We start from the raw sequence: 11,799 nt of genomic DNA, 5'->3' as shown, positions 1-11,799 counted from the left end.
GTGTATACATATATATGTAGTTTAAATGTAAATATAAGTATAATAGTATACTTAACATGCGATAAGAACGCGTCAGATGATCTGCTGGTAAAAATGAATGACCAATCAATGAGCATGTGACGGAATGTAAATTTCTAGGTATTTCTCTGTGTGCCAATATTCCTTGGGATACTCGTGCAAAAGCCCTTCAACACAAACTCAGTTCAGCTTGCTACTTATGAAGACACCTGTATGAAACTACGAGTAAAACTGTACTACTCAATTTGTACTATGGGGAAATTTATTCAAATATAACCTACAGTATAATATTATGGGGATCAGCTGCTATTTCTCAAACCATCTTAAAAATGCATAATAAAGCTATTAGAATCATCGCCAGGAAACCTTACAATGCTCCATCAAGGCCTATTTTCCATGAATTAAATTTGCTACCACTCCCATGCATCTACATTATGTTTTTAATACTATGTATAAAAAATAACATTAGCAGCTACTCTCTTAACTCTGCCTATCATCATCATTACACCAGAGGCAGGAATGACTTCCATTATGGGAATATAAGAACTAAAGCATTGAAATTAGGACCCAATGAAATGGGCATCAGATTATATAACAAACTACCCATAAGTATCAAGGATACAAAGGGAACTGCTGCATTCAGGCATAAATTAAAAAGATATCTACAGTGCAATATGTTCTACTTGGTTGATGAATATCTCAACAATATTCCCGACCAGTAAGTTCATACTTTTAGTTTCCACCGATGGTCATGGTGTGATTCATGTTGGTGATCAATGATTTCTCTGAATTTGATATTGCATGTGCATTTTACAGCCAATGTTCAAGGGTTTGTGCCAAACATTTATGTAACTCTGAGCATCATTTCTTTTCTTATGTATCTTAATTGAGCCTGTGTCTTTGCTCCTTTTTTGACGTGCCCTGTATCATGTACATACACCACCCACCTGGTATTTTTGTATTGTGATCTCTGGGCAAGTAAAAAGTAATAATAATAAACTCAATTTAAAACCGGCCCAGTCCCAGGCCTACTTGCTGGTGCAGGGGAGCCTTTGTTGGCAGCCTGCAGGACCCGTTTGATGGGCAATTATGCCTGTTTAGTTTCATCCGTGATGAACCACTCATGTTTTTGCATTCTTTTTGACCCAGGATTTTCAGATTTGTTCCCCTCGCGAAGGGCCACCAGGCCACTAGCCATTCGTTTTAATGATCTTATCCTTGAATTTTATTTTACCTTTCCCGAAGTATGCCAGGTCTTTAATGCTAAATATCCACCTTGGTGAACACCAAAGTTAGATATCAAGACCATGTTCCACGCTCACCCTAAAGCGTTCACGAACGACTCGGAATACCAGCGTCTCATTAGTGCTTTCCTCAGATTGCACTCTGACCTCGCCCCTTTGTATTCAGTATGATGGATCAAAGTCGGAATCTGCATGGACCTGTGCGGTCATCTTCCGCTAAGGTGGGGTCTTAAAACCTAAAACGTTTTGCAGAATATTCACAGCGGAACTGTCGGCTAACAGAATGGCCATAAAAGGAAATAATGGCTCTTTCATTATCTGTTTGGACTCGTTGAGCACCTTAAAGTCCATGTTGGTCTTCTCACCAATGCACGTGATAGTTCAGGAGATCCATCATACCCTTCAGAGAAAGGGGGACGGGGTATCCTTTATATGGACTCCTGGTGATGTGGGAATACCTGGCAATGAAAAAGCGGACAAAGTGGCGAAGGAAGCCCTGGGCAAACTCGAGACCGATTCCACATTGGTACCCGTGGAGGATCTAAAGGCCGCCTTGCGGAATTTAATTTTAAACCAGTGGAAGGAAGCTTGGTGGTTCTTACACAAGAAGAGACTTAGGGCAAAGAAATTGGGCATTTCGTCATGACCCTCCTCCATGCAGAAAAATCCGAGGGAAGAGGTCGAGGTCACGTGCTTGAGGATGGGGCACTCTGCCCTCACACACTTGTACTTCTTCATGGAGGAAAAAGCACTATCTCCCTGCAATGATTGTGCCCTGATGGCGAAACACATCGTTGCACAGTGCAATAAGTATCAAAGGGCCAGAGAAAGTTTTAAAACAAGGGGAGAGCCAGGTAATATTTTAGGGGATGCAGTTATAACATTTTTGAAGGGAACTGGCGTAATGAGGCAACTTTTGTTGTGGTCTCTTTATTTTTAATGGATTTTGTTTTCAATATTTATATATTTATTAATTATTAAAATTGTGTTGAGGTTTTAAACGTTTTGGCTGGGGTGCAAAATGAGCATAGTCATTGATGCACCTTGAAAACCCCCAACACTACCACTGCTGAAACTCGAAAAATATACACATTCAAGGACACTGCTCTCACAGTTATAGCACCATTGTACCATGCATATTTCATATTTATGTATACCATCTACATCATTACCCTGCGAGCCACCAGAAAGGTGCGTGGCAGGGGGTGCAGCACCCGGAGGAAAGGGTAAGGGATGAGGGGGTTAGGGTTTTTCAAATGGATGGGGGAAGGTGGGGGGAACCTGCAAAAAAATATATAAATATACTAGTACAACCATGCGCAGTCCCTACCTTGTAGGTCAATACGTATTGTGTCCAGCTGACTCCTGGGAGATATCGATTACAAGCATTCTGTTCTCTTATTGTTCTTGATACCATGGAACTAATTATTTCATTCTGCCATCATGAGAAATTCTAAGGAAGCATGCAGCCTCACTTTAAAATTCAGTTAAACATCCCTGATACGGGATGTCTGGAGAATGTGCAGCATGATTAATGAATGCAAGTGATGTCCTCTCTTGTCCACACAGTGACGTGTTGAGAGTTTGCAAAATGTCTTTGAAACTCGGGAGGCATAATCCATGATAATTCTGAGCTGGCATTATTGTTCACAGATTAGTTTCTCACATTCTTTAAGCCCCAATGGTTTGACATACTTTTCAATGGAAATGGATTGTCGTTTATGTGAGCAGTTACCGTTTGCACTAAATCATCACCATCAGTCTTCTCTGCGGTCTCGTCCCTCGATGGCAGGTGTCTCCTTATGGTATCATCATTTAATCTGAGAAGGAGTTTTAAAATAGATGTTTCATTTGTATTAATAATATATTCTATGCTGCTTACCATTCGAGAATCTTGGGGGGCCATTCAAATCACGATCCACGGCCACATTATCCTCAACCAGTTTCTTACCTTCCAGCCAGTTTCTTAGAAATATATTGCCTGCAGCAAGAGATCCACCTGTTGGGTGCTGAAAACTTCTTTATCGTGATTGCAGCAATTTGGAGGGACTACCATTGTGATATGTTCCCATCTACAAAATTGGACCATGCTTATGGCTTTTGTTATCGGGCAAAGTGGACATTTTTGAGCTTGCGTTAGTTGGGACTCTTCAATTTTTCTTGGCAATAATCAAGTCTAGAGTAGATACAGGCAGTTTTAATTATATTAGTATTAATTTGGTGATGGGGGTGCTCTGAATTTGTAAATTGTCATTTTCATCATCAGATCAGATGGCGTGAATTCCTCTCGGGTCCTCCACTGGGTTATCTCGTCCATCTCGGCCGATGTTTCTATGTCTGACTCGATCGTCATCTTCAGGGCTTCTGAATGAACTTTTCAGATTACCCGCATTAGTCAATGCTCTCGTTTGGTATTTATCCACCTCTTCTATGATGTACAGTCATTCTTCTGAAGTTTGAAATTGTTTCATGAGAAGTACAAAGTGAAGAATGAGAGATGATAATCCCCTGGGAATTTTAATTTTTTAATGTATTTTATAAGGCTACTCCTATTAGATCAACTTGGTCATTATCCTTAGTGTATGAGTGGGAGAGGCCTACGCAATGGTAGGGGGATGCTAGATTGACTGCACAAACAAAATAATGGCCAGCATTTAAGTCATTACGAGTTCAGTAATGCTCGGCTCATCTCCTATCTTCTGATTTTAATTGCCAATATTTCAGTAAATGGTGTTCTTTCTATTTGCACATCTCAGAGATTATGTAATGCCAGAAGCAAATCAAGTGGAGAGCAGGTGTGCTATTCAACATTAACAGGCAAGGATGGAAAGAGTTGCAATGGCTGCAGGCTTTCATCTCTTCTGGGAAGAATCCTTAAATCCTGTGCAAGGCAAACTAAAGAAATTAGGATATTAGAATGTATTTGGCTCTATTGGCAGCCATTATTGTACTGCTTATTTGGGAGCAATTGACGCGGGAACATTCCAGTCTAGGATTAAGATTTTTAAATAATTGGTTCAGTAGAAAAATTTTTGTGAGAATTGATAACATTTTTTAAAATGGGTAAAATTCTTGGCCTGAGTAAAAATGACCCAATTCCACAAATTGAAAAGTTGTTAATTGTCAATGGCACTCTATTATAGAAAGTTATAATCCCAAGGAGGGAAAAGATGTGGACCCATTCCATTCTTTGTGTGAATTTAGAAATGAATTTAGTGTGGTGCACTTGACCAGGCCAATGTGAATTATGACACCAATTCCTTTTTTTTTTTAGGTTCATTCCTCAAAGTCAAGGATAAAAGTTGGGCTCCTGCAGTTGAATCTGTAATTGGAGGGGACAATTTAAGGTCATACATTGTGAATGACCATCAAGACAGAAAAGTTCTTTACAATTTGATCAAAAAAGTTACCAGAGGTGGTGGTCCTGTTCCATCAGTGGTAGCCACCAAATTTATGGACAAGGTATTTTTCGCAATCCAATATTTTCATTAAAAGTTACTACTGTATGTATTTCCATTTCCGCCCATGAGGTGCACTTTTTACTGCTCTCAATCAGCCTCAGAGTCTTATGGGCCAGGGGTATTCTGGTATAAACTCAACCTATACGCGCAAGCAGATTCGTTAGAAAAATACTTAATAGTAAGTATTTTCCTCCTGCATCAGGCTTAGAGAATGGTTGCCTTAATTACAAATTTTTGTAATATCACTGTTTGGAGTCAATAGTATGCAACAGAGTTTTAATTTGTCATTGAAAGTACTTAAAAAGCCACAGCAATCATGAATATATACAATGTCACACTTTCAGTTTCATGTCACTGATGATGCCGAGAAACTTAATATGTGCTGGGCCAATGATGATGTCGCCCCTCTGTTAATACGTACGTACCTTGTATCCCTCCCAATAAACTTGAGCCAACAGGCATTCAACATTATCTAGTATGAAAGTGTCATAAAGGCATAGAAAATGGTTGCTTTTAATACGGATTTCATTGTATCAAAATAATAACAGAAACTAAGCTTCGCATGAAAAGTTAAAATGATAATAACCTCATGGAATCTAAGGGGAGAAGATTGTCTTACACAGCATTGCATTTAAACTTAAAGATATGACGTCCAGAATTTTGATTGAAATCTATGTAGAAGTAATCCCAGAGCAGTCGACCACCTGAAATGTTGCCCTAAGGAAAAGAAAGTAGCTACAAAATGTTTATATAATCACCTGTAAATAACAATTAGTAACCTGAGGCAATCAAAAATATGTGCGCTTAGCCATGAAAAAAAGCCATTTGATGATTTCCATGTTTAAAGTAATGTTGATTTTTCATAGTTCACTCATATTATTAATTAATCAATTTTCACCCATTTAACTCTTAGATTTATGACTACGAGAGTCATTCTGTGAATTGTCCGGGCTATTCCAATGTTTTGAACATGCTGGAAGTGAGTGACCATATTGTTGCCAACTCTTTGATGGATTTATTGAGCATTGAAACTACACTTTTGGTTGACGATCCCAGAGCAGCTCGTGAAATGATGATGCATGAAAGGAAGTAAGTGAAGGATGGTATGAAATTAATCACAGTTTGTTTTTGCTCATTCAAAATAGCGGTTTTTATTGTATTTTAGGAATAGAGTAGTTTAAAATCTTGGGCCTTCTGTGCCACTTCAGCAGATTGGGTGTGATGACCCAATCTGCTGGAAACAATGAGAGATGGTTACTTTTATTTATAATGTGTGGGTGAATTGTTATGCATTGTGATTATTCGTGTATTCCTAATGTTTTATTTCTATTTTATGTTAATTCAGAACGAGCCAATATCAATATATTCCCAATAACCAATCCCTGATATTTTGTTGATTTATTACATACATTGATAGGTTTGAATTATTAGAAGATTTTCGGATTCCACCCGTAAGCACTTGGCAATAAATCCGATATCACCAATGCATCATTAAATTCTTCAATAAATTGAAACTGAAAAGTCAACTTGGATCAAATCATGGACCCGAAAATTGTTTTCTTGGCAGATTTCACCCAAGTGTTTGCCCACAATATATGCCTTAAATGCCGTGTGACTTTTGTCACTTTTCTGCAAACACTTTAAATGTGAGTCTGATTTAGTAGTGCCTCCCAAACGAGGAACTCTAGCATGTGAGCAGCGTGACCTTGAATGGGAATCCGTCACATTTTGAATGTCCTTGCCGTATTGAATGCATTATCTCAAGTAAATGTACATTCTCTCTTTCGATATTCCACCAATTAAGTGTTTCAACTGAAAAGTCAGAAATATTGGAGCCAATCTAAAATGTAAATGGAGTAACTTCTAAAAAGATGATATGTTTTGTAAGGAAATGCACCATCAATGACAAATAGTCGTCAACTGAGTGGGATGACTGTAAATCTGTTGTCCATGCAACTGTTGTGGCCTTCTCCTTCTACTGCTTGGCAACGCCCTTTGCTTTGTTGTGGAATCTGGAATTGTGCACTTAGAGAAGGTCTGGTGTCAGGGCAAAACATTTTGACACTTCTTTTAGTTAATCAAATCAATGAAAACTTGAAAGCCGCACCAAGTAAGGAGAATAAAAATTGCACAAAAAAGCAAACTCAACAAAATCTTAAGTGTGGCCAAAATCTCCACATATGGCCATTGTTTTCAAGTAGATTGAATGGAAGATAGTTGGGAGCCAGCCTCTGGCCAATTACATTTGTAATTGTAATCCCACAAGGATGGAAGATGATGCATGCATGACTATGTAATGCCATTATTAAGAGAAGTAGAACTTGCATTTCGTTTGGTGCCAATTTTGAATGTGATTCCATCAGTACTAAAGAGGTTGAATTGAAGAGTTGATGATTGAATACAAGTATGTTTTAATCACAGATTTTTTTGTCATCACTCAAAGATGATGTTGGTGCAACTAGATGAGTAAGTTCAGCAATTGTAGCATTTTTTTTTTCAAAATTTTAAGTTTATCACTCTCAAATTCTCCAAAATTAGTCTGATGATTGCTTTTTGAATGCATTTTCTAGTTTGTTGTTGAGTGAGGCAGACATTTTCCCTCCTTGAAACACATGTACATAACAAAGTTTACAAGATTTCATTATGCTTTTGAATAAAATAATTCCACTGATCAGCCTTTCTCAACAGATTGTGGCCTTGTGCATTTAACATGGCCCTGGTAATAGTACAAATCAGTGGATACTTTTCAAAGATTGAGAATTATATGCATCTGTAAGAACCAAAATATTAATAATCTAAAAATATAGAAAAAAAATTTCCAGGGTTGTGCGTTGTGGAAAAAATATTGAATTCTGACACTGATACTAGTATGCTGAAATCTATTCATCAACTGGCATTTACTATATATCTGAATTCATTATTGGCACTGCTGTAATTTTAATTTCTTCACTGTAATTATTTGACTTGGCATTCCATTTAATAATATGTAGTAAAATTATCTCTCTAAGGATGCATTGATTAAAGTTGAAGCTCAAGAAATAGGCTGAAAATGTCTTAAAATTAAGTATGCCAAGGGAATGCCAAAGAATAACTACCTACTTTAATTCATCCAATTTGCAGCGTTCCAAAGAATTGTAAAAAAGTGGTGACAAAGTCAGGGGATACCTACTATCCTGATCCAAATTATAGATGTTATTCTGGTGATGACCGGACTCAGGCTAAGTTCCTTCAAGTCAGTGTTGAAGATGCCAAAAGGTGGGTTCAATTTTGTGGAAATATATAGTCATCCATATTCGTACCGCCTCTTTATTCTGCTGTCCATTTTCAGGGAAATGTTGGCGGAAATTACTAGTGTTAAAAAATGGGCCGAGAACACGCTCTCCCAGAAATGTGTTGTGGGCAAGCGGATACAACTGCACAAAGGCGAAATTCAAGCAGCCAAGAAAGTGTTGGATCAACTGAGTAATAAGAAGTTATCTCTAAAGCAGCAGATAATGGATTTACAGAGGAGTGACCCTGTTGATGCCAATCAAATTAATTTCTGGGTAAGGTGAGAGCTATTGAGACACCAGTCAGAGTTGTATTTTTAAAAAAATAATGGAACCCTGTAGAAAAAAGTCCCTTCTCATCCCTCATTCATGATATATTTAGGGTTCTCATGCAGTTGCAGTTATTATTAAAAGTCATGAAATAGCCATGGTGTTTTTTGTAACTCCATCAAGTATCTCTAACGTCAAACTCTTGTTGAAATAATGCTTGGTGAACTGATTTCCCCCAAGATTAATTTTGAAATTATCTTTGCTTTAAGTAGGCCCACCGTGTCAAATGAAATTTTTGAAAACTTACTGATTACTTGATGTATGTTTTTTGGAAAAAGTCAAAAATTTGAAGTGAGGATTCACTCTTGTGTAAGAGAGATCCAAAATGGTTCTGAAAGTTTAAATGTCAATGTCTTAACTTTGGTTTATGGGATGACTAATTTTATGCATAAAAGGTGGATATTATACGTCCCCTTGTGTTTTACTGTTGGTGTATTGATTTGTACAAATATTTCTTCAAGATCAATATATATTTTTATTTTTCAGGTATTAAGAAAGCTAAATTTCATAGTTATTAGTTCTATGAAGTTATCAAAATGTGAAGTGCAAACCAGTAATTTCTTTATTTTTGAGCATGTAATCTCACACCCATTGTCTCGATTGATGCCTTGTAGGCAATCACTCTATCCATTATATGATCAAATCTGAGTGTTTTATGGTGTGTATGGGCATGAATTATTATTGTGTAATGAGGTAAACGTACAAAATGTGGTATTTGTTCTCTTTGTAAGAAGCTCTGTAGTAGTAGCTGAGGACTTCTTCCAATTTTATACATTTGTGTTTGAGTTAACTTGTCCACCACTGATATTATATTTCAGCAAACAGTGGACTCCTGATATAATGAGTAAGACGTGTAATGATAATCTCAGTACTATGAATAATACCAAAGGTACAGTTTATTGCCCTTTGATAAACATGGAAAATAAATCAGTAATAGTGAAAACTAACAAAGGCACCCACAGAGGTTGTTCTGCATGAGTGATTCAGTATCTGCTTAAACATAAAAATAAAAAATTAAATCTTTATATGATTGCCAAGAACACATTTTCAGCTGTCTCAGCCTGCTTATAAATCCCGTGAATGTGTGCTTTTCATTAGTACTTAATTTTCCATAGGACTACATTTCAGTTAGTCATTTATCATAAACAAATTTAGGTTAAAGTTATGGTTGTCCCTTCAGAGGTTTCTGTGGTGTGGATTAGAGGAGCTCTGCATGCTTTAAGGATTTGAATCGTGTTTTTTGACGTGGACTGCCAATAGTTTCCCCAGCATTCCATCCTCAGTCTTTAGGTCGAAGGTGGATTGCTGTAATTGATTTCCTCTCCTGGATTGCTAGCAAGACTGTTGTCAGTCCAAGTCAATGAGCACATTGAAAACCAAAGAAGCATGCAGAGCTCATGTACGGTTCTGGATTTTTAATGCCGTCCAAAGTTTCTGCATAAGAGGGATTCTACATTGAGAGAAAAATTGTTGTGATGGGTCGATTTGGGACCAGAGAAGTATAGTTTGGTTGCCAAAATCTGAATCCTGATCGTAATAGGATGTTTGAAGATATGGTATCAGGATTGTTCGTATAATGGGGATGGAATGGAACTCTTTAAAACCTCTTCATTGTAAACCTCTTAACTGCCCGAAAACTTAACGTGTCTCGCCACAAGGTGGTGGATGCAGAGGATTATTTTGATATTCACTAGCAAAATTCTATCACCCATAATTGAGTCCATATTTACCTTTCCACCAAAAGAGAATGCATAGCATGAATGTGATGTTTTATTTCCATATTTTTGTCAGAAAACAAGTTTGATGAAAATGTGGAGCGGTGAACAGGATTCGAGTGATTGAAGGGGTATTTTAATTTGTTCATATGGATGTGTTATTTCTACAGTAAATTTGCATATCAATGAAATTGTCCTTGCCTATTTTTATTATCTTCTCAAATGTAGGTAATTTTGCACCAGGAATATGACCTCAAATATGACACAACTGCGTCTACCATCTTCAAAAAGTTTTGACCTAGTATTTGCAAATAAAAAAATTATTATCAATTTTGAAGTCTTTGCAATAATGAATTATATTCTTAAGCATTCCAACTCATGATACAGACCTCTACTCAAATGATGTGGTATATTTGTGATATGGAACTAGAGTAGTCGCCAAGATTGACCACCAGAAATGTTTATACATGCAACAACAGTGTGACATTAAATACTATGAAACCCAGGAAGGTCTTAAAAATGTATGGTGCATTTTCATTCATTAGTCTGATACAGGTATACTTATGATCTAAAATGCCTACAGTGACAGCTATAATACCCTGAAAAGTCATAGGAATTTTCTAATAAGTAATTACTAAATGCCAGTGGTGATAATGGGAACTTGATTTAGTGGAAACTTTTTTGTAGGGATTGTGAGCTCTTGTTAAATGAGATTCCTCCGTGTGTGTTCACTCAGAGTGATAGTGCCTTTTTAATATAATTTAATTCTATTCCGTCGATTATTTTAAATATTTAATATTTTATTTCTTTTAGGTCGAAGAAAAGAACACTCTGAAAGCCGAGCTTGAAAATTTAGAAATATTGTCAGAACAATCAAAAAGTGATTACAAAGACATTGAAGATTCTTACAAAAATATGGTGGACCAATATAATGCATTGAAAGAAGAATCTAAGAGCAAGTCCCGGGAAATAGATTCAATGGTGGTAAGTTTCTTTTCAGTATTGTCATCCATAATTTGCATTATTTATTTATTTCACGTTAATCGAAAGACAGCACTTCAGCCTATACATCGGATTTTGAACAATAATATAACAATAGACAATTACTAACACCCAAGCCCTAGAGGGAGGAAAACCTACGTAGGCGGGAACGCTGGGAATGATTGAGGCAGATTACTGGAAGTGACGGATAATCAATTTATCCTGAATTAAAGGCTATTTTGACCCTTAATTTCTGTATGCTTCATTGATGTTTCCTGTTCATGGCGCCCAGGGTGTGGGGGCCAAGTGGGGAAACGGGGGGGTACGTGGGCATAAGGTGGGAATTTGTAACAATTTTGCCAACCAGTCACCATTTGGGGGAAAAGGTGAGCATTTGCTTCAGTAAACTAATTTTTATGCAACTAGATTGCTGAACCAGTTGAGTGCAAATTTCCTTTCAGGCTCCCATTGCTCTGGGTGTACGATCTGAGCTGGCATACTGTTTGCAACGTGACAAGGAGGAGCTCTAAATGCCATCAGGGCTTAGATTTATGGTTGAATTTCACCCTTTTAAGGAGTGAGTCGTGATATTAATGCTCTGCATCAGACTTGCAAAATAAAATCCCATGAGCTGTAATTGTAGTCCTACAGGTGGGTTCTCCTCATTCTGCCATAGATACTTAGGTTGCTGCTGGCTTGTTTTGTGCAAGGCCAACCGTCATGTCCCATACATCAGAACTGTGAGTAATATTTGACACCAGTACAACATATCCAATGGCAC

At 37.3% G+C, this 11,799-nt stretch overlaps 1 protein-coding gene across 1 annotated transcript in view; it reads left to right on the top strand.

Annotated features, from left to right (window-relative positions):
* The window catches only part of LOC139696065 (structural maintenance of chromosomes protein 6-like), a 31,562-nt gene extending 20,014 nt beyond the window's left edge, over positions 1–11,548 (top strand). Inside the window, exons 9-14 of the mRNA XM_071594681.1 lie at positions 4,537–4,724; positions 5,637–5,812; positions 7,844–7,978; positions 8,052–8,268; positions 10,851–11,021; positions 11,480–11,548. Coding sequence (XP_071450782.1) covers positions 4,537–4,724; positions 5,637–5,812; positions 7,844–7,978; positions 8,052–8,268; positions 10,851–11,021; positions 11,480–11,548 — 956 coding nt within the window. The remainder of the gene's footprint in view (positions 1–4,536; positions 4,725–5,636; positions 5,813–7,843; positions 7,979–8,051; positions 8,269–10,850; positions 11,022–11,479) is intronic.
* The last annotated feature ends 251 nt before the right edge of the window (positions 11,549–11,799 follow it).

Source organism: Hetaerina americana, unplaced genomic scaffold, assembly GCF_022747635.1.
Source record: "Hetaerina americana unplaced genomic scaffold, ioHetAmer1.1.p SCAF_67, whole genome shotgun sequence".
NCBI classification, from domain to species: Eukaryota; Metazoa; Arthropoda; class Insecta; order Odonata; family Calopterygidae; genus Hetaerina; species Hetaerina americana.
Note: the sequence above shows the minus strand (reverse complement) of the source record. Positions and strands in the feature narration are given on the sequence as shown.